The sequence below is a fragment of the Cervus elaphus genome, chromosome 11 (genome assembly GCF_910594005.1).
Source record: "Cervus elaphus chromosome 11, mCerEla1.1, whole genome shotgun sequence".
NCBI classification, from domain to species: Eukaryota; Metazoa; Chordata; class Mammalia; order Artiodactyla; family Cervidae; genus Cervus; species Cervus elaphus.
Window position 1 is genome coordinate 28,040,450 of NC_057825.1, and position 23,817 is coordinate 28,064,266.

Sequence of the window (23,817 nt, forward strand, 5' to 3'; positions counted from 1 at the left end):
AGGAGCAAGTGTCTTTTAATTTCATGGCTGCAGTCACCATCTTCAGTGATTCTGGAGCCCAAGGAAATAAAATCTGTCAGTTTCCACTTTTCCCCCTTCTACTTGCCACAGAGTGATGGGACCAGATGCCATGATCTTATTTTTTTGAATTTACTATGCTTTAATTTTTTAAAACACAGGCATTTATGAAAATTCCAATCTCCTTCAGCATTATTTTTGAAACACTGTGGGAAAGGTATGAATATACTTTCAACACGGGCCCACAGTACTGCAGAGATAGGGTAAAGGTAGCCACCAAGGATCCCTCTCCATGTTCTACTTATTGATTAAAGAAGAGACAAAAGAGCAAAGGACATCTGAGAGGACTTGTGCAAGTGCACAATCAAGTACCGACAGTCACCTCCAGAGGCATACTTACTGGGAGCTCGGGTGCGTGCTTCAGAATCTCAAGGGAAAAATAGGAGCCTATGGAATGGCCAATGATCACAAGCTTCATTTCCTTTGGCACTTGAGTTCTCAGGAAAGCTAATTTGTGTTCTACTTGACCACGGAGTCCATAGATGTCCTTAACTTCTCCAGCATTTGGATCTGAAAGGAAATATATAAGTACTTTTCATTCAGTAAGTGAAAGCAATCATTTCACCAGGGGAAATATCTTAACGAAAAAGAAAAAACAGTAACAATAGTAGTAGCTATCACTTATTGAAAGCCTACCATGTGCAAGCCACAATGTTGGTGTTTCACTTAAATTTTATCTATCAATCTTCACAACAACCCTGGAAAGGAATATTCTTATCTTCATTTTATATAAGAAAATACCAAAGCTCAGATGTTAGGAAATAGATTGGCAGTTACATAGCTATGAAATGGGACCAGTGACATTCAAACCCAGGTCTCTGTCCTTGAAGCCCATGACTCTCAATTATTCCCTGAACTACTGCAGTTTCAGTTCAGTTCAATTCAGTCGCTCAGTTCAGTTCAGTTCAATTCAGTCACTCAGTCATGTCCGACTCTTTGCGACCCCATGAATTGCAGCTCGCTAGGCCTCCCTGTCCATCACCAACTCCCGGAATTTACTCAAACCCATGTCCATCGAGTTGGTGATGCCATCCAGCCATCTGATCCTCTGTCATCCCCTTCTCCTCCTGCCCCCAATCTGTTCCAGCATCAGGGTCTTTTCCAATGAGTCAACTCTTCGCATAAGTTGGCCAAAGTACTGGAGTTTCAGCTTCAGCATCAGTCCTTCCAATGAACACCCAGGACTGATCTCCTTCATGTCCAACTCTTTGCGACCCCATGAATCGCAGCATGCCAGGCCTCCCTGTCCATCGCAAACTCCCGGAGTTTACTCAAACTCATGTTCATTGAGTCAGTGATGCCATCCAGCCATCTCATCCTCTGTCGTCCCCTTCTCCTCCTGCCCCCAATCCTTCCCAGCATCAGGGTCTTTTCCAATGAGTCAACTCTTTGCATTAGGTGGCCAAAGTATTGGAGTTTCAGCTTCAGCATCAGTCCTTCCAATGAACACCCAGGACTGATCTCCTTTAGGATGGACTGATTGAATCTCCTTGCAGTCCAAGGGACTCTCAAGAGTCTTCTCCAGCACTACAGGTCAAAAGCATCAATTCTTTGGCGCTCAGCTTTCTTCACAGTCCAACTCTCATATCCATACATGACTACTGGAAAAACCATAGCCTTGACTAGACGGACCTTTGTTGGCAAAGTAATGTTTCTGCTTTTTAATATGCTATCTAGGTTGGTCATAACTTTCCTTCCAAGGAATAAGCGTCTTTTAATTTCATGGCTGCAATCACCATCTGCAGTAATTTTGGAGTCCAAAAAAATAAAGTTGACACTGTTTCCACTGTTTCCCCATCTATTTCCCATGAAGTGATGGGACCAGATACTGTAGTTTAGGTCAATAGTTTTCAAATTTTAGCATGCATCAGGATCCTCTGGAAGACTTGTTAAAACACGGATTGCTAGGCCCCATCACCAGAGTCTCTGATTCAGTGGGTCTGGGCTGGAGCCTGAAAATTTGCATTTCTACATTTCCAGAAAATGCTGATACTGCTGGTCCCAGGACCACACATTGAAAACCACTGGTTAGGCTCAGTTATATGACTAGTAGACAGCCAAGAAAATCCATGACACTGCTTTCAGATAATCTTTGCTTGTTTAGAGAAATCAAGACTGAAACATTTAAGTAGAAATGTTTCAAACTGTTCCTTTTAACCAGCATAATCCTGACCCAAAACATTCTTTCTTCCTTTCACAAGGAAGAGCTGTCTTCTAGATTCTTCAAGATCTCATCAAAATTTTATCTAGCTAATTTTTAGGAAAAGTGAATGAGCCTTCCTTTGTGTTTAACTCATATCCCATTCTTATTTAGCATTTTATTATACTTGTATAACTGTCTTTTCATTTCCTCCTTTAGATTGTGAGCTCCTTAAAGGCAAGGTCCATCTTTCATTTCTGTGTCCTCTGTGACTAGCACCCAGTAAGTACCATTGTTGAATGAAAATATGGACTAGACAATCTCAGAGCATGCTGCCAGCTCTGATACTCTATGAGCAGAGAAAACTTCAATAGGTTTTCCCTATGAACATGTAATTGAAGGCAGGAGGAGAAGGGGGCGACAGAGATGAGATGGTTGGGTGGCATCTGCGACTCAATGGACATGAGTTTGGGTAAACTCCGGGAGTTGGTGATGGACAGGGAGGCCTGGCGTGCTGCAGTCTATGGAGTCACAAAGAGTTGGACACGACTGAGCGACTGAACTGAACTGAACTGAATGAACATGTATCGGGGTTTTAACCTCAATGACAGGGTGTAATATATTTCAAAATTTCACAGGGTAGTCAATTGCTTTCTAAAATTTGAATAATTGAGATCCTAAAGTTCTTGCCTTCATGATTCCTATAAGGTACTGATGCAAACTCTAATAAAAGTATCTAAAGCTCACTTTGAAGAACTGCTCTTCAGTTTCATCTGTACACGCTGGTTTTTCTTCCTGCAGTGTTCAGTGCCCTCTGAATCTAGTTAACTCCTTTTTATCTTTCAAACTCAACCAGTGTTGCCTCCTCTGGGAAGCCTTTTTATGATTCAGTCGATGAGGAGTAAAGTAGCCTTCTCTCTTTCAGTTTCCGCAACATCCATGTGTGTCTCACCACATGATTCCTAATTTACTACTGCTGTACTATTCATGTCTTGCTTATCTTTTTCTCCAATGCCCGGCATACAGTTACTGAAAAGCCTTTTGCTGGATCAGGGAGGCTTAGTTCCCTTTTTCAGCGGTACTACGGACACAGGCGATTTTCCCGGTAACCCGTGTTCTGCTCTGATCCTTCTTTCCAGATCAGTCTAGAATTCATTCTCCATTTAACAAGGAAGTTCAACATAAAACAGAATTGGGAAGAGACAGAATTTGATTTTCATAGGGCCTCTGATGTCTCCAAATCCAAATTTTGATTTAGTTAATATTCTATTTGAGTTCTTTATACTCACTATGCTCATAAATTTTCTCTGATCACTCTACCCAGGAGTGATCACATTGTTCTGATACCCCAAAACAAACACCTACATGTGCAACCCAAGTTCTTTATTTTTCAAAATAGACAACTTTTGAAAATGTTGACGTCGTTCTTTCATTGTGACAGTATGGTATAGTACAAAGATCAAGAGCACCGGAGACAAGATAAATCTGGTTCTAAATTCCAGCTAAGCCCCTCACTAAGTGACTCAAGCAAATCCTTCAACCTCTGGCTGAAGTCTCTTTACATATAAACAGGAGATAGCAGTTTTAGCCTCTGAGGAATGTTGCTTGCATAACACTTTAAAGCACAGAGGAAGGGTCTGGCATAAACTATTTCAGAAATGAAACTTACGATTGCTATCATTCCAATTCCTGTCCTTTAAGGCCTCCCTCAAATAGACACCAAAAACATTTACATGGTTAGAGCAAAGGGAAAGAATATGAGCTAAATACAATAAACATTTAAAAACGTCATTGATCCTAGAAATAAGGCCCTATAACATATTTAAGGATGCTGCTGCTGCTAAGTTGCTTCAGTCGTGTCCAACTCTGTGCTACCCCAGAGATGGCAGCCCACCAGGCTCCCCCTTCCCTGGGATCCTCCAGGCAAAAACACTGGAGTGGGTTGCCATTTCCTTCTCCAATGCATGAAAGTGAAAAGTGAAAGTGAAGTCGCTCAGTCATGTCTGACTCTTAGAGACCCCATGGACTACAGCCTATTAGGCTCCTCCATCCATGGAATTTTCCAGGCAAGATTACTGAAGTGGGTTGCCATTGCCTTCTCTGTATTTAAGGATGATTATAATTCAAATCATTACTGAAATGAATATTTCAGAGGTAAGTCTGTCTTTAACTCTGGGAATTGCTCAGTAGATTGCCAAGATAAACACACCATTTAGTGTTTTCTGAAGTAATGAGACTAATGGGGAAAGTACTTTGTATAAATAAACAATCAATAATAAAAAATTTCAATGTGCTCTCTGGATATTACTTTACTAGCAAAAACTAAAAGCTAAAAGAATATTTATATACTTGACTGTATACTTTCTCTCCTATTATTAATATACTCTGAAAAAATTCCAGGAATCATTAGCTTACTCTCCATAAAACATTGCAAAAAAATCACATTCAATTGTATCAAAATCAGGATAACATGGAAATGATTTATAGCATTCTTATTATAGGGAAAATGTACTCCAAGTTATAGTCAACTAAGAATATTTGGAACGAACTGTTTCTAAATTAAAGACTGCCTGAATTAAGAGATGGGATCACTCACCTAGAGCCAGACATCCTGGAATGCAAAGTCAAGCAGGCTTTAGGAAGCATCACTATAAACAAAGCAAGTGGAGGTGATGGAATTCCAGTTGAACTATTTCAAATCCTAAAAGATGATGCTGTGAAAGTGCTGCATTCAATATGTCAGCAAATTTGGAAAACTCAGCAGTGGCCACAGAACTGGGAAATGTCAGTTTTCATTCTAATCCCAAAGAAAGGCAATGCCAAAGAATGCTCAAACTACCGCACAACTGCACTCATCTCATACGCTAGCAAACTAATGCTCAAAATTCTCTAAGGCAGGCTTCAACAGTATGTGAACCATGAACTTCCAGATATTCAAGCTGGGTTTAGAAAAGGCAGAGGAACCAGAGAGCAAATTGCCAACATCTGCTGGATCATCAAAAAAGCAAGACAGTTCCAGAAAAGCATCTATTTCTGCTTTATTGACTATGCTAAAGTTTTGACTGTGTGGATCACAATAAACTGTGGACAATTCTGAAAGAGATGGGAATACCAGACCACCTGACCTACCACCTGAGAAATCTGTATGCAGGTTAGGAAGCAACAGTTTGAACTGGACATGGAAAAACAGACTGGTTCCAAATAGGAAAAGGAGTACATCAAGGCTGTATATTGTCACCCTGCTTATTTAACTTATAAGCAGAATACATAATGAGAAACGCTGGGCTGGAAGAAGCACAAGCTGGAATCAAGACTGCCAGGAGAAATATCAATAACCTCAGACATGCAGATGACACCACCCTTATGGCAGAAAGTGAAGAACTAAAGAGCCTCTTGATGAAAGTGAAAGAGGAGAGTGAAAAAGTTGGCTTAAAACTCAACATTCAGAAAACTAACATCGTGGCATCTAGTCCCATCACTTCATGGCAAACAGATGGGGGAAACAATGGAAACAGTGACAGAACTATTTTTGGGGGCTCCAGAATCACTGCAAATGGTGACTGCAGCCATGATATTAAAAGACACTTTACTCCTTGGAAGAAAAGCTATGACCAACCTAGACAGCATATTAAAAAGCAGAGACATTACTTTGCCAACAAAGGTCTGTCTAGTCAAAGCTATGGTTTTTCCAGTAGTCATATGTGGATGTGAGAGTTGGACTATAAAGAAAGCTGAGCACCAAGGAACTGATGCTTTTGAACTGTGGTGTTGGAGAAGACTCTTGAGAGTCCCTTGGACTGCAAGGAGATCCAACCAGTCCATCTTAAGGGAAATCAGTCCTAAATATTCATTGAAACTTTCGACTGATGCTGAAGCTGAAACTCCAATACTTTGGCCACCTGATGCTAAAAACTGACTCTTTGGAAAAGACCCTGATGATGGGAAAGATTGAAGGCGGGAGGAGAAGGGGACGACTGAGGATGAGACGGTTGGATGGCATCACCAACTCAATGGACATGAGTTTGAGTAAACTCCAGGAGTCGGTGATGGACAGAGAGGCCTGGCATGCTGCAGTACATGGGGTCGCAAAGAGTTGGACATGACTGAGCGACTGAACTGAACTGAATTCAATTCACCAGTTCTTTATCAATATATGGCCCTGAATAGGATATTGACAACTCCCTTTTAGAATCTGAGCCTATTTATTAGACCCATGTCAATGAAATCCACTTCATAGCTCATTTACTGATTATAGAGTTTATTTCAAAAGGTATGTATAATCTGTTCTTTGAGGAATTAAGTAATATCAATACTTCATGTTTACTTTTCATCTATTTGTTAAAACTGATTGATCCAGTTACTAAAATTCTGTCAATTTTGGATCAAAATACTATGCATCCTGTATATCTTTAGGTACACTGGTAACTATTATTTTGTTTCATTTCACATGAACTAACTTGACTATTATGACAGAAAACAGTGACTAACTGGCCCATGAAAATACTGAAAACACAGATGTAAATACAATACATTCCCTTTTTTTCAAATCTAATAAGAGGAAACAGAAGTAGATAAAAATACTATTACAAAATACTGAAGTAAGTATAGCTCAAGCATTTCCTTAAGAAAATAGAGTTTTATTGGATCACAATAGGAAAGTAACACCCCCTTGAATTCATAAAATTTACTGTGCCTTTCTCCATGTAAACCAAGAGAGATACCTGGAAAATACATTTATTACATTCACACTACTATAACTGTAATTTTAACTACACATTTGAACACTATCACAATGGTCTAAATTTAACAACACATATTTTAACAACACATCCACATACACATTTATCTTGATATGCACTGAATCTAAATGCCTAAGTTTTACTATATATTGTCACACAAACAGTATTTACAAGTCACCAATGACCACAGAACTAACAAGACCAAAGATTAGTGCTACATGAGCCTGCTGCTAGCACTGAGCCTGCAGACTGAAACTCTCTAAATCTTACACCAGCATTTTCTCTACCAGTGAAATCTCCTATCTTGCCCCCATCATTACTCCAAATCTATACCCCAGTAATAACTTTAATTAAACAGTTTACACATGGAGATTAAGGGCTAAAAACAGCACTTCATATTTTAAAGAATACTTTAAGCAAGATGAATGTACAGCTTGCTCTCTAGATCAAGCTTTAAAAAACACACAAAACAATATCATGTGTTGCTTAGCATTATCTATACATAACTAAAAATAGAAATGAAATTTACTCTAAATTCATGATAGTATAACACAAAGGCATAAAAGTGTGAGGTATAATTTTGGACACTGCGATGAGTTCTGTGCCTGTTTGTGGTTATGGGAAAGGTAGAACGTATAAGGTTAGAAAGGAAGGTTGAGACTAGATCAAGTAGGCCCCTGGACATCACCCAGGAGTCTGGACTCCACTGCATAAGCAGTGAGAAGATACCCAGGGATCTCAGAGGGAAGGACAACGATTCCATCTGTGTTATAGGACCTCAGCTACAAAGCTTGGCTCCCTGCTCCTGTCTGCTGCTTTCTTATGTCTTCATGAGAATCTAATAATTTGCTTGATTCTCAACATTTCTTCTTGCTCTGTCTTTTGGTTTTCTGCTTCTTTCTACCACTGACTCACTTGTTTATTTCTTGTGAGTCCTGAGACTTGACTGACTGTCCTTGCCTTGAGAGCATGTAGTTGTTCCCTGTAACCTCCATGTTCCTCTGCCAATCAGTCCTGGCAAGAGAAAGTCCTACTGGTTTTTCTGTTTCTTTCAGTTTTGGGTACTGGAATGGGAGTGGTTTAATGATTCTCTGGATAAACATCACCCTAATTCATCATTAGTTGAAAGACTGTGTAATTTTTTTAGTTCATGTTTTATCAGGTGAAACTAAACCCCAATTTCTAGCTTTTATGTTACACGTTTTGAACAAATGACTTAAAATAGTTAATAATGAATCTGCCATCAAGTAAGTTGACTCCATACTAAATCAAAGCCAGAAAGAGTTTATACTCTTAATTCCTCAAATTTTCTTTTCACACTTTTTTCCCCCCTTGAATCACCTCCTTCTGACATTGGTGAACATCTGTTCTCCCAATTACACTCAATTTATGACTGTGATAATGTGGCGCAACTAGAATATTATTTCCAACTGTTCATAATTTTAACATGTGCTAATATGAGGCAAAACATACTTTTAACATTTGATGTGTGGTTAAAGCTTATGTCTTTTCTCTCAGTGGTTATGTATTTTTCACAACATATTTTGCATGTCAGAAAACCTGTACCTTAGAACAATAATCTTGGATGATGAATAATATATCTGTCCTATCTATCCAAATCAATTGACTGTAGTGTGCATTTACAAACACAGCCTCCAGTATGTAAAACAGATGAAAGCACAACTGCTTTGGTTGAATGGGGGGGGGGGGGGGTGGGGGCGACTGGTGAAGCTTAGACCTTTATAGAACTTTTGGGTTACTCACAACACGGGTGGAAATTCACTAAAAGGTGACATTCTCATTTCTTCGTATACCTCTGTAGCACCACACACAATAATCTAGTAGGCTGTTGATAAATCCTTGAGGTTGGATGAATTTGCCCTTTCACCCTCCTCTAGAAACCAGTTTCTTTTGGCCCTGTGGTGGCCCTTTGGGCTAATGCCTCTAGATGGCACTGTTCTCATTAGTAGCAAAGGACCCAGGCTCTAATTACTAAGTCATTAACTCCAAGAACACACAAGCAGCATAAGCTAAGCAATAAGTATACTCAAAATAAAGTTGTAAATAATCAGATGTCATTTAAAATAAAGAATTAAAGACATTTCCTGGAAATTCAAACATAACAACAGATACTTTCTACTGGTTTTCCCCACCAGGAGATCTTTATTGGTGATCTGTGGCAGGACTTCTGAAAATGTGGTACCAGGATAGACAGTACTTAGGAGTTTGTTAGAAATGCGGAAGATTCTCAGGTCCCACCCCACATATACTGAATCAACAGCTCTGGAGGTGGCACCCAATAATTTGTGTTTCAATAAATCCTCCAAGTGATTCTGACAACTGCCAAAGATTGAGAACCACTGATGGAGGGTTACTCTTTGAGTCTATTTTCAGCTTTCAAAGTTGCTACTCACATTTTGTTCAACGTTTTTGTCTTCAAGTATGACTTAAGGGCTTACTGTGATAGCTGAGCTGGGTACTCTTCTCAATATGTAATTCAATATGGAGTTTCTATTATGATGGTATTTCTCATTGAGGTCAGAATGTAGGAATATAACACACTAGGTAATCATCACTAAGTTGCAACACCACGAAAGAAGAGTACTATGAGGTATTTTCACTACTTCCTGTCTCCTCCTATCCGTGGTTATCTCTTCTCATTCCAGACTTAAGAGAACAGGCCAGCTGGCAGCTTTTTGAGATTTAGTATGTAAAGCAAGCCTGTTTCCTAAGAATTCTTTTAACACCTCTGTGTTGCAACACATCACAAAGATAGCCAAAGCACATTCTAAGCAGACATATAAATTTCCTGACAGGAAAAACTGCTGTAATAAACCCCCAACTTTCTTTGACTATATATGAAGAAATAACTTAGAACAATGAAATCTATCTTTTAAACTATTTCAAGGTAAAGCAAGTATATACCACACATTTGATTCACTTTCAGTAACACTTGAAGGTGACAGTTGTGGAAATAGATATTTTTAATCAAGGCAATGAAATCTATATATTCAATTTCACTTCACAAAATCTCTCATTGCTAGGTAATTCATAGTTACTTGCCTTTCAAAGCATACCCTAGTACTTAAGCAAAGTGTAAAAGGCTCGCAAGTAAATTGCATTCACAGAAAAATATATACACACATACATGTAAAAAAAGAAAGACACTATGAAAAAAAACATTTTGGGGGATTTAGGCAAGCATTTGCCAAGTTGCATAATCTCATCAATACTCCATTTACCCAGTCCTCCTTACAAGTCACAGCAGGAAAAGGATAGCAGACTAGGATACAATCTGTGACCACGGGAGGGCTATTCGCTGTACCAGCCACCTGGGATGAGCTACCTACCACAGGACTAAAGCACTAACCTTAGGATCAGAAGTGCTGGCTTACCGTCCGGATTCTACCATTCACCAACAAAAGGTCATTTAGCCCTGTTGGGCCTTACTTTCCTTCCTTGAAAAATAAGGGTTTAAGATGGAATTTAATGAAGATACTTTTAGCTTTAGGGGCTTCCCACATGGTGCAATGGTAAAGAATCTGCCTGCCAGTGCGGGAGACTCAAGAGATGTGGATTTGACCCCTGGATCAGGAAGATCCTCCAGAGGTATCAATGACAACCCACTCCACCTAGAAAATTCCACCAACAGAGGAGCCTCTAGGGTTACAGTCCATGGGGTCGCAAAGAGTCCACACGCCTGAGCGACTGAGTATGAGCACCCACTTTCAGCTTTAAGATTCTATAATTCTTTTTCTTTCTTTAAACTCTTTTTTAAGAGTGAAAGTTTCCAAACATGCACAGGTCCAGATAATAGTATAATAGATCTCTACGTATTCATGGTCCAGCTTCAACAATTATTTTTTTTCTTTCCAGCTTTATTGAAGTATGACTGACAAAATTTGCATATAGTTAGGTTGTACAACATTACTGTTTTTAAAAGTGTACAAGGTGATGACTTAATATGCATATAGACTGAAATGATCACAACCAGACCAAGTAATACATCCATCATCTCGCACAGTGAGTATACGTGCCTGCCATTAAGTTTTTGACTGATGAGACATCCACTTTGAATAAACATATTGCTAGCTGCAGTGACCTAGCTACTAGCAAAACAACCAGGCAAGAACTGTCACCTCTACCCACGAAGCCTTAGGTAACCTAGATAACTGCTTGAGTGACCTTTTCTCCACATACTCCAACACTTGTTAACTTTAGTCTTTCTGAGAAATGACATCCTAACAGGTGTGATGTGATATATCATTGTGGCCTTGGTTTGCATCTCCCTGATGATTGATGATGTTGAGCGTTTTTCATAAACCTGTTGGCTATCTGTATGTCTTCCCTGGGAAAATTTGCCCATTTTAAAAACAAACCTATCAGTGCTTTTGCTATTGAGTTGTATTAGTTTCTTATATACTGTAGAAATTATCTCCTTACCAGATATATGGTTTGCAAGTATTTTCTTCCATTTTACAGGTGCCTTTCCATTTGGTTGACTCTTCCCTGTGCTGTACAGAAGCTTTTCACTTTGATACGGTCCCAAATGTTTACTTTTGCCTTTGTTACTGATGTTTTTGGAGTCATAACCAAAAAAATTACTGCCAAGACCAACGTCAAGGAGTTTTTCTCTTATGTTTTCTTCCAGGAGTTTAATGGTTTCAGGTCTTAAACTTAATCCATTTGAGTTCATTTTTGTGTATGGTATAAGATATGTGATCTCTTTCATTCTTTTGCATGTGGATATCCGGTTTTCCCAATATCATTTATTGAAGATACCATCCTTTTCCCATTGTGTGTTCCTATTGACCCTGTCAAAGACTCAGTTCAGTTGCTCAGTCGTGTCTGACTCTTTGCGACCCCATGAATTGCAGCATGCCAGGCCTCCCTGTCCATCACCAACTCCCGGAGTTTACCCAAACTCATGTCAAAGATTAGTTGAGCCTTTATTCATGGTTTTTTTCCTGGGCTCTCTGTTCGGATCCACTGGTCTGTTCTTATGACACCGCCACACTGTTTTGATCACTAGCTTTGTAATATAGCTTAAAATCAGGAAGTGTGATACTTTAACTTTGAACCTGAACTTCAATCCTCTTCCTCCAGATTATTTTGCCTATTTGGTATCTTTTGTGGCTCCATACAAATTTTAGGATTTTTTCTGTTCCTATGAAAAAAATGAAATTAGAATTTTTGAAGGAATTTATAGAGGGACTGAACTTAATCTATGAATTTATCATTCTAAACAGAACATGATTAGGGAAGTAAAAAATACAAAGTAACTGAAAATGGTAATAGAAGAAATCTGAGCAACTGAAGAGCTGAAACAGTCTGGATGTTCTTGCATATCAAGGACCTGATCACTACTCAGTGTGGAAACTGTTTTTGAAGAGAGGAGGTTAGCCAAGATAAGGGTAATCTTACATGTAATGCTTTAAAAAGGGAGTCTGGGTGGTGAGATAATACTAATACTAAATAATGTAAAGTACATTAAGCACAGAGGTATTTTTCTGTACTAATACTAATATAAATAATGTAAAGTATATTAAGCACAGAGGTATTTTTCTGTAAGTGCTAGCAAAGAGGCAGGCTCAAAGATACTCAAAGGCAGGTACTCAAAGATTTAGTGAGTAAATGGAATTAGGAAAAAAGAAATCTCAGATTGCACTCTCAAGAGTTGGCATCTGGAAAAAAAAAAAAAAGAGTTGGCATCTGGCTCTGTGGTGCCTCAGTGGTAAAGAATCCATCTGCCAATGCATGAGATACAGTTTGATCCCTGATCCGAGAAGATCCCACATGATGCAGAGCAACTAAGCCGGTGCGTCACAACTACTGCACCTGTGCTCTACAGCCAGGAGCTACAACTACTGAGCCCCTGTGTCCTACAGCCTGTGGTCCGAGATAAGAGAAATTGTCACAACAAGAAGCCCGCGCACCGCAACTAGGGAAAAGCCTGCGCGGCGATGAAGAAGGCCCAGCACAGCCAAAATAAGTAAATACAATTATTTTTAAACAAGAGTTGGAATCACAGTAGAGGAAGCTCAGAGGCAGCCAAGGCTGCCTCCTCCTCCTTCCTTGTAGATCCTACTCCCTAGGAGATGTAGGCTTCTGACTTAATCTTCTTCTGTGACCCTGACAGCCATCTGGAGAACTTTCTTTCCCCAGGGCACAATGTCAACCCTTAAAGAAAAACTGATTGCCACCAGTTGCAGAAGAAGAGGCAACAGTCCCAAACAATAAATTACTGTAGTGGGTGTTGGACAAGTCAGTATTGCATGTGGCATCGGCATTCTGGGAAAGTCCCTGACTAATAACCTTGCTCTTGTGGGTGTTTTGAAAGACAAACTCAAAGAAGAAATGCTGCACCTGCAGCACGGAAGCTTATTCCTTCAGACACCAAAGACTGTGGCAGACAAAGATTACTCTGTCACTGCAAATTTCAAGATTGCAGCATAACTACAGGAGTTTGCCAGCAAGAGGGAGAGAGTCATCTGAATCTGCTGCAAAGGATCATCCATGTCTCTAAGTTCATCATGCCTCAGGTCATCAAGTAGAGTCCTGACTGGTGGTTCCAACCCAGTGGATATTCTCATGTATGTTACCTGGAAACTAAGTGGATTACCCAAGCACCCTGTGGTTGGCAGTGGATGTAATGTGGATTCTGCTAGACTTCACTATTTTATGGCTGGAAAACTTGGCATTTATCCCAGCAGCTGCCATGGATGGATTCTAGAGAACATGATGACTCAAGTGTGGCTGTGTGGAGTGATGTGAATGTGGCAGGCATTTCTCTCCTGGAACTGAATCCAGAAATGGGAACAGATAATCACAGCGAAAATTAGAAGGAAGTGCATAAGATGGTGGTTAAAAGTGCCTATAAGTCATCAAGCTCAAAGGCGACACCATCTGGGCTATTCGATTAAGTGTGGCTGATCTTACTGAATCCATGATGAAAAGTCTATCCAGGATTCACCCAGTGTCAACAACGGTGAAGGGGATGTATGGCTTTGAGAATGAAGTGTTCCTGAGTCTTCCATGTATCCTGAATGCTCGGGAGTTAACCAGTGTTATCAAACAGAAGCTGAAGGATGAAGAGGTTGCCTAACTCAGGAAAAGTGCAGATACCCTCTGGGGCATCCAGAAGGACCTAAAGGACCTGTGGCTTCTGGCTGCTAGGCTACAGAAACTTAAAATTACAGTGTGACTAACCATGAGCCTTTAGTTTTCATCAATGTACATGGAGCACAGTTTGCTTTTATCTTCCTAAGTATGTGAATCTGGACTCCCAGAATCAAAGCCCATGCTTGCAAGACGAGTTCTTGAACAAATAAAAGAAACTAGTGTAGTGTGGGGGGAAAAAAAGAGTTGGCATCTGACGCTAAAGTCAATTTAAAACACAGTATTCTGGAATACTAACACTTCAGGAAGCTGATCTATACTACAATATGTAGGAATTCAGAGGAGAGGTCAAGAGCCAGGGAGTTGTGATGTTCACAGTGAGATGACCCATGAACAGTTTGATCTATGGCTAAAGAAAAGAGAACCAAGTCCCATACTAACTACAGAACCAGAGTATCTACTCTGTATGCACAAGGGTAATTTTGTTTCTCAAATTCTGCAATAACTACCTTGTGTCTTGACCATATGTATCAGTTAAAAGCCAAAAATAGGACATGGATAAAAATAGAAATGACCTCTTAACTGTCACCCACTTCTTCAAATAAAAACAATTTAGCATGCCTGCAGATATTCATGAATGTGGAAAACATTTCCACTTATAAGAGAAACCTATCCTTTGCTACTCAACAGGATTGAGACTTCAAAGGGCCCGCTTCTAACACCTATAAGGTAATACTTCTGAGGATGGACTGAAGGGCAGCTACTAAAACTTGAACAAATATTTAGTAAAAATGTTTTAAGAGATAATTTCTATGTTCTACTATTGCTCTGGTATAATGTTATATATATACTCTGACCAATACTTGTGATCGAATTAATACATGGATACATAACATTCCCATTCATGACTGTGTAGACTGAATATTTGTGTCCCCTAAAATTTTTGTGCTGAACAACTGTATGCCCTCAGTGTGATGGTACTTGGAAATGGGTACTTCGGGAGGTAACTAGGATTAGAGGAGGTTATGAGGGTGGGGCCCTCATGAAGGGATTGGTGCCCTTATTAGAAGAGATACCAGAGAGATTGTTGGTTTGCTCTCACTCTTGCTTTCTCATCCTTCCTCTCACTCTTTCTCCCTCCCTCCCTGCCTCTCTGTCAAGTGAGGACAAAAAGAGAAGGTGGTCACCTGAAAGCCAGGGAGAGGGCTCTCATCAGACTGCAGCTATGCTGAAACTCTAATTTTGGACTTACAGTCTCCAGACTATGAGAAAATAAACTCCTGCTATTTAAGCTACCTAAGTTTATGGGTTTTGTTATGGGAGTCTAAACTAATACAATGAAAAAAGTATAATGCAAATATTAAAATAATACAAAAACTCTAGTATTTATTTTTTTATTTTATTTTTTGAGATTTTATTTTTTGAATGGTTTTAGAGTTATAGAAAATTTAAGCAGATTAGCCCAGAGAGTTCCCATATCACCTATCCCTTCATACCTCCCCTACCACATATGATTTCCTCTATCATTAGATGCTTGATTAAGTACAAGAAGATGCTCACACCATCGAAGAAGCATACCAGAAACAGGGGCAAACCAGGCAATGAAGCCAGAGCCACCTCTTTCCCAGTTCAGATTAACAAAGCGGTACCCTTGGTTCCAAACAGGAAAAGGAGTACGTCAAGGCTGTATATTGTCACCCTGCTTATTTAACTTATATGCAGAGTACATCATGAGAAACGCTGGGCTGGAAGAAGCACAAGCTGGAATTAAGATTGCCGGGAGAAATATCAAGAACCTCAGATATGCAGATGACACCACCCTTATGGAAGAGAGTGAAGAGGAACTAAAAAGCCTCTTGATGAAAGTGAAAGAGGAGAGTGAAAAAGTTGGCTTAAAGCTTAACATTCAGAAAACTAAGATCATGGCATCTGGTCCCATCACCACATGGGAAATAGATGGGGAGACAGTGGAAACAGTGTCAGACTTCATTTTTTGGGGCTCCAAAATCACTGCAGATGGTGATTGCAGCCATAAAATTAAAAGACGCTTACTCCTTGGAAGGAAAGTTATGACCAACCTAGATAGCATATTAAAAAGCAGAAACATTACTTTGCCAACAAAGGTCCGTCTGGTCAAGGCTATGGTTTTTCCAGTAGTCATGTATGGATGTGAGAGTTGGACTGTGAAGAAAGCTGAGTGCATAAAAATTGATGCTTTTGAACTGTGGTCTTGGAGAAGACTCTTGAGAGTCCCTTGGACTGCAAGGAGATCCAACCAGTCCATCCTGAGGGAGATAAGTCCTGGGTGTTCATTGGAAGGACTGATGCTGAAGCTGAAACTCCAATACTTTGGCCACCTGATGTGAAGAGTTGACTCATTTGAAAAGACCCTGATGCTGGGAGGGATTGGGGGCAGGAGGAGAAGGGGACGACAGAGGATGAGATTGTTGGATGGCATCACCGACTCAATGGGCATGAGTTTGAGTAAACTCCAGGAGTTGGTGATGGACAGGGGGGCCTGGCTGCGATTCATGGGATCACAAAGGGTTGGACATGACTGAGTGACTGAACTGAACTGAACTGAACCCTTAGGAATGAGCTTCTCAGGTAGCTCAGTGGTAAAGAATCTGCCTGCCAATGCAGGAGATGTGGGTTCTATCCCTGGGTGGGGAAGATTTCCTGGAGGAGAAAATGGTTATCTACTCCAGTATTCTTGACTGAAAATTTCCATGGACAGAGAGGCCTGGCTTGCTATATACAGTCCATGGGTTCGCAATGACAGAGTACACACACACCCTTAGGGAATGCCCACAGAGAAACTGTTTATCTTGTTTCTATTCACTTTTTTTTTTTTTTAGAAGAGTGAACATGCTAGAATACTCATGAATTAAAAGCAGGTAATTTGTAGCTCTCTGATCTACTTCCTCCATTTAAGGCTTCCAGCAATCTACCACACAGTTCTACCCTCAGCTTTCAAGGCTCCTCTGAATCTGGCCTTGCCCAGCACTCAAGTACCTACTGAATCTCTCCTCCTGCCCCCATGTTAATCCTTCTGCCTGTTACACCTCTACACCCACCTCCACCCCTCAAATTCAAATTCTACTCAACTATTAAAACTCCTGTACTCTCTTTTGTTTACCCTTTAAGTATCCACATGATCACAGGCCAGGGAATATCACTTAGTCACTCTCCAAATGTGGGAATGAGAGCTTCTCTAGAGTAAGAACCATGGCTAAGGACCATGTCTTGTAACACTTCCCCATTCCTCTTAATACAATCCTGCAACTACAGTACATGATTGATAAATATATACTTGATTACTAGTTGGTAAACAGAGATGGTAAGTCCTAGACAAACTGTTTAATTTGCCCAAACTTTAAAAAAATTACCTGCATAATGATTAAAATGACCTCCCAAATCCTAAAATTACTGGAATGTGGCATCATGGGTGTAATGCCACAAGCAGAGGTTTCCACTGGTGTAACTCTTAACCTTAGCAGGATTTCTAGAAAGAAGAACACCCATTCACCGTAAAAGAAAGCAAATGTTAACGAAGACATACCTTCTGAGGTTGTAAGAATCTTCTTGCCTCTGGGGGCTAAGACATGCCCAGCATGACTGATAATCCAAATTGGAAAGCGTCTTTTTGTTGCAGAATACAAAGCCTTTGCAAATGGCACATAAAAGGCAGAAAATCCTGGGTTACCTAGGAAAGGAAACACAGACTTTTAGATTAACCAAAACAATAAACTTACACAAGAAAAAAAGGTATCTCCTTACACTTTCCTATACAAATTTAGTAACAATTACCTGTACAACTCAATTTTCATATCCTTTATACCTTAAGCCTGGGAATTATCATTTAGAAAATTTCTCCTACTGCTCGAACAGAGTTCAAATTCATCCTCCATGTTCCTCTACTTAATAAGTGGAACCACCAATCATAAACCAAGTCCTAACAGCACAAGTCTTTCTTGGTTCCTCCCTGCTCTTTACATCCAATTCACCAAGAGGTCCTATTGACTTTGCTTCCAAAATACACCTCATCTTTGTCCAATTTGTTAGTTTTACCACTTCCCACTGTGTTTCCCACAACAGCCTCCTAAAGGCTCTTCTATCTACTCTTGTTCCCCTGGAATCTATGCATCAGGGTACTTGGAGAGATTTCTCCAAACCTCAAATCGAATCAGAGCAGCACTCTACTTAAACACCCTTGAGTGTCTTTGCATCACCTAAAATCATTAATACTGCCTGTAAGCCCCTTCCACATTTGCTTCTGAGCAGTTACCAAGCTGCATAAAAACCAATCAGTGTCAGAATCATTCACAAAGAGAATGTTAAAGGGTCTACTAAGAGTTTTCTGGTCTTTTATCACAAGCACTTGTAAAGAAACATATGATTTGATCTCTGGAGGAAAAGAACACCAACTAATATACATAGATTTTTCTTGTGTTTGTACAGAACGTATTTTTGACATGGGTTTGCTATAAAGAAACAGAATAAGTAATTTAAAAAGAAAACAGTCAATCTGATACATCTTTAGGGGCAAAAGAGTGAAATGGGGTTTTCATCTTACAGTCATCATCTGTACGATGCCTTTGTAAATACTAGACCATTTCCATCAATATCTGTTTGTCCACTCAATGTATCTATTTCTTCATGCTACTAGGTTTTCTCCTCTTTGCGATTACATGACAGGGTTTTGCTGCACTGATGTAACCTCTGTCACCCTTGTCAAATTTTACTGATTTCTTCTTCATTACCTATATGTTTTAGTTTCCTACATAAACAGTGTAGTAAAGTAGTTAAAGGTATAGACTCTGGAGCCAGATTACCTGCAATGGTATCCTGGCTTTGCCACTGGCCAACTGTGTAACCTTTGGCCAGTTATTTAACCTCTCTGGGCCTTGGTGTCCTCGTCCATAAAGTCAGGATAAGAAGCATGCTACCTCATGTGAGAACTAAATGAACTAAAATATGTAAAGTACTTAAACACTGCTCAATACATTCTTCCCTGTATAAATGTTAGGTATTAAAATTCGCCATCAGTGTCCAGCCATGATGGTAACATATGATGGCCTTATCATGGCTACTGTTGCATTCTGACCTAGTGACTCAAGTTCCAAATTCCTTTTTGTGATGGTGCTAGTGTCACCTTTGTGTTCTTTGGTCAGCTGATTAACTGTCTGCTGTGAAGCAAGCGGAGAAAGAAGGGAAGAAGGGTGTATCCAAACAGAGTTACTGTAACATCAATGGTGGATGTGATGACACTGTCTCATGTTTTATCCTTGTTTTATATCTTCAGTAAGGTTGGAATATTTTTGAGTGTAAAGTACAAAGTAGCAATCCAACTTCTTTCCAAGTGAATAGCAGTGTCCCAAGAGCATTTATTACATAATTCATTCCTTCTACATAGATTTGAAATGTCTTCTGATCCAATACTGAATTCTTACATTCATTCAGTGAGTCAGTACAGTTGCTCAGTTGTGTCCGACTCTTTGCAACCCCATGGACTGCAGCACACCAGGCTTCCCTGTACATCACCAACTCCCGAAGCTTGCTCAAACTTGCCCATAGAGTCAGTGATGCCATCCAACCATCTCATCCTCTGTCGTCCCCTTCTCCTCCTGCCTTCAATCTTTCCCAGCATCAGGGTCTTTTCCAATGAGTCAGTTCTTCGCATCAGGTGGCCAAAGTATTGGAGTTTCAGCTTCAGCATCAGTCCTTCCAATGAATATTCAGGACTGATTTCCTTTAGGATGGACTGGTTGGACCTCCTTGCAGTCCCAGGGACTCTCAAGAGTCTTCTCCAACACCACAGTTCAAAAGCATCAACTCTTTGGTGCTCAGCTTTCTGTATGGTCCAATTCACATCCGCACATGACTACTGGAAAAACCATGGCTTTGACTAGAAAGTCCTTGGTCAGCAAAGTGATATTGCTGCATTTTAATATTACATTTGTTAGCTAATTCTAATTTCAAATATTTTTTCATTTTCTTCTCTGCCAGCACCATACTGTCTTGATTACCACATTGGGTTTTTTTATTTTTATTTTTTAATGTTTCAGTAACTGGTAGATCCTTAGAATTATTTTCACCAGTTTAAATTGTTAAAACTCTTCTTGGAATTCTGATTGAATTTTATCTCATTTCTATACAAACAGAAATATTTTATATTTTCTACATTACTGAGTATAACCTTCTAGAAGTGTCAAGTATAATATTCAAATATTTTATGTCTTTCAGAAAGCAAAGTTTTGAACTTCCCTGATGGGCCAGTGGTTAAGACTTAACCATTTAATACAGAGGGTGCAAATTCAACCCCTGGTCAGGGAGCTAAGATCCCACATGCCTTGTAGCCAAAAAAACCAAAATATAAAACAGAAGTAGTATTGTAACAAATTCAATAAAGACTTTCAAAATTGGTCCACATCAAAAAAGTCTTAAAAAAAACAAACAAACAAAGCAAAGCTTTATAGGTTTCTTCACAGGGCAAGACAATAATAATAATCAACCTTTTTTTTTCCATTTATTTTTATTAGTTGGAGGCTAACTACTTTACAATACTGTGGTGGCTTTTGCCATACATTGACATGTATGGCATGGATTTACACGTGTTCCCCATCCTGAACCCCCCTCCCGCCTCCCTCTCCATCCCATCTCTCTGGGTCTTCCCAGTGCACCAGCCCTGAGCACTTGTCTCATGCATCCAACTTGGACTGGCGATCTGTTTCACACTTGATAATATACATGTTTCAATGCTATTCTCTCAGATCATCCCACCCTCGCCTTCTCCCGTAGAGACCAAAAGTCTGTTCTATACATCTGTGTCTCTTTTTCTGTCTTGCATATAGGGTTATCATTACCATCTTTCTAAATTCCATATATATGCATTAGTATACTGTATTGGTGTTTATCTTTCTGGCTTACTTCACTCTATATAATGGGCTCCAGTTTCATCCATCTCATTAGAACTGATTTAAATGTATTCTTTTTAATGGCTGAGTAATATTCCATTGTGTATATGTACCATAGCTTTCTTATCCATTTGTCTGCTGATGGGCATCTAGATTATAACTTTTTACATGGCAGGCAGTATTTAAGTGTTTTACATACATTAACTCATTTAGTACTATTATTGTTTCAATGTTATGGGATTAGGAAACTGAGGTTGAGAGGTTAAGTAGCTTGCCCAAGGTGTTACTGGTGTTATCTATCACACAGGTGATAAAAGCTCAGATAAATAAATATATGAAAATTGAAAGGGCATACAGAAAAAAATAATAATACTGAATCTTAAAAAGAACATAAAATTACCTAGTCTAGGATCTTCTGCATACCTTGTTTTAGTTAATCTCACAACAGCTCTATAAAGCAGCTGACATTATCATTAAGGGTAATGAATGGACAGTCATTATTATTTTTATTACTACTACTATTATTACTACATTTAAAATTTTTTAAGTGAAATAGATTAACAGGCAGAATTCTGTAACTTTAGTATGTAGAGGATGTTAAACTGGTTTAACTTTAGGGAAAGTCCAAAGATAACAACTACATGATTTAGACACAATAGTCGCAATGATGGGATAGATAATATCAGAATGAATGAGTACTAATAATGGAACTGCTAGAAAACAATTTTTTCTCCCTATCTCCAGGTTTGTCTGAGTTCCTTCCCTTAATGACTGTAAGATCTTAATCAAATCCTCTTAATCTTTCTGATTTACTATTTTATCTCCAGCAAGTAAGTTATAATGCCAGCCACTCCATGTCCATTCATTCCATTCAGTACATAGCTTATTTTCTGTATATTCTTTTATAGTTATTTTTGTAATTTATATTCTAGTAGGCAAATATATTCACATAACTAAGCAGGTAGATAAGACAGCTCATGAGTATGATAACTTCTATGAAGGAAATAAATGGGATCATATGACAGAGGAGATTAGGATGGCCTGAGAAAAATGTCCAAGGAGGTGGCATATAGCTAAAACTCAAAACATGAGAAGAAATCCACCATGTAAAGATTTGAGGAAAAGAATACTAGGATGTAGGAACAGGTGCAAAGGCCCTTAAGCAATAAAGAACTTGGCTCCTAAAGAGTACACAATGGCCAGTAACACAAAGATCCAACTTAGAGACAGCGGTAGAAAATATAATGCAAAATGTTTAAATGTCATTGCATACTTCACCACTTAAATGTTATGGCTTATGTTACACTTTATGAACCATGAACTAAACTTCCTGGTTAGGAAACCACAGAGAAAATTAAAAGGGTCTTGTTTATACAACTAAAATCAGATATATATGTGTGTGTGTATAAAAATATGTATATATATCTCCATGTCCAGGTGTAAGAATGCTCAAAAACATTCCAGTACAGAAATGCAAATCGTACATTTTATCAAAGGATATCAAAATGTGTTATAAACACCAGCTTGAACATACACATAGTAAAATGCCTGAGCAACATATAACAGAGGCTGTAGTGATTATCTCTAGACTCCAATTGCCAATAAACCCTTAGCTACTTAACACTGCAATTGTAGACTTTGCCTTCTTTTAATAGTTAACCTTGCAGGGGACAAAAACCACCATATATCAAGTTAAAGTGGCATAGCATCTAGAGAACATTGTCACATGGACAGAACTTTGGGCTTTGAGTTTTCCACAGAGTCTTGTCTTCTCCAACTCCAACCTGTGTACTCACAACGCAGGACATGCCACATGATTCCACTATCCCCATATGACCACTTGAGAACTATAATGATTCAATATGTTCTATGTGAACACCCACACAGTCTCCTTTTGCTTATTTCACTACTTAAAGTCCGAGCATATTAATAGCAGAAATTCTACAACGAAAGTTCATTGGAAAAGATGAAACTAAATTAAAAGCTCCTCAGTCTGTGGATTCCAATAAAAAATTCCTCATGACCATCATTACTAACTTAAAAGTGATGGACAAATTTTGCTATGTGTGTAAGCAAACTGATTTAAAATAAAAGGTTTATGTCAGTCTATCTGAGATGGACTAAACATGAGGTCTACAGTGGCTTAACAATCTTTGAAATACTGTCATCCTAATTCTTCCCACAGTACAAATAGACTTAGTCCCTAGACAAAATACAATTATGAATTCCACAAACTAAAGAGCAGCACCAATCTACAGCCTGCACAAAATCCAAGGAAAAGGGCCAAGGGTGGCAAGGAGAATAGAAGGGAAAATATAAAAGAACACCAGGAAATTAAATGATTTGAAAATGACCAAAGCACTAGAAAACAATGAGACAAGAAACAAATGTTTTAAGCTTCCCTTTCTCCACAGTGTCTTCAATGAATGCTCCTTCTATCTTTTCACCTTATCTTAAACTTGGCTCTCTCAGAACGGACTCTCTTCCTTTCAGTTCAATTCAGTCGCTCAGTTGCGTCCAACTCTTTGCAACCCCATGGACTGCAGCACGCCAGGCCTCTCTGTCCATCACCGACTCCCGGAGTTTACTCAAACTCATGTCCATTGAGTTGGTGATGCCATCCAACCATCTCATTTTCTGTCATCCTCTTCTCCTCCCGCCTTCAATCTTTCCCAGCATCAGGGTCTTTTCCAATGAGTCAGTTCTTCCCATCAGGTGGCCAAAGTATTGGAGTTTCAGCTTCAGCATCAGTCCTTCCAATCAATATTCAGGACTGATCTCCTCTAGGATGGACTGGTTGGATCTCCTTGCAGTCCCAGGGACT

General features: G+C 39.3%; 1 protein-coding gene and 1 pseudogene across 5 annotated transcripts in view; one reads left to right on the forward strand and one right to left on the reverse strand.

The window, feature by feature from the left end:
* Positions 1–23,817, reverse strand: part of LDAH (lipid droplet associated hydrolase) — a 91,444-nt gene that overhangs the window by 58,644 nt on the left and 8,983 nt on the right. For all 5 annotated transcript variants that reach the window (XM_043917249.1, XM_043917247.1, XM_043917246.1 and 2 more), the window contains 2 exons: positions 17,639–17,782; positions 419–588 (listed from right to left, as the gene is read on the reverse strand). In XM_043917249.1, coding sequence (XP_043773184.1) covers positions 419–496 — 78 coding nt within the window. In that variant the 5' untranslated portion in view covers positions 497–588; positions 17,639–17,782. The remainder of the gene's footprint in view (positions 1–418; positions 589–17,638; positions 17,783–23,817) is intronic.
* LOC122703181 lies at positions 12,946–14,094 on the forward strand (annotated as a pseudogene).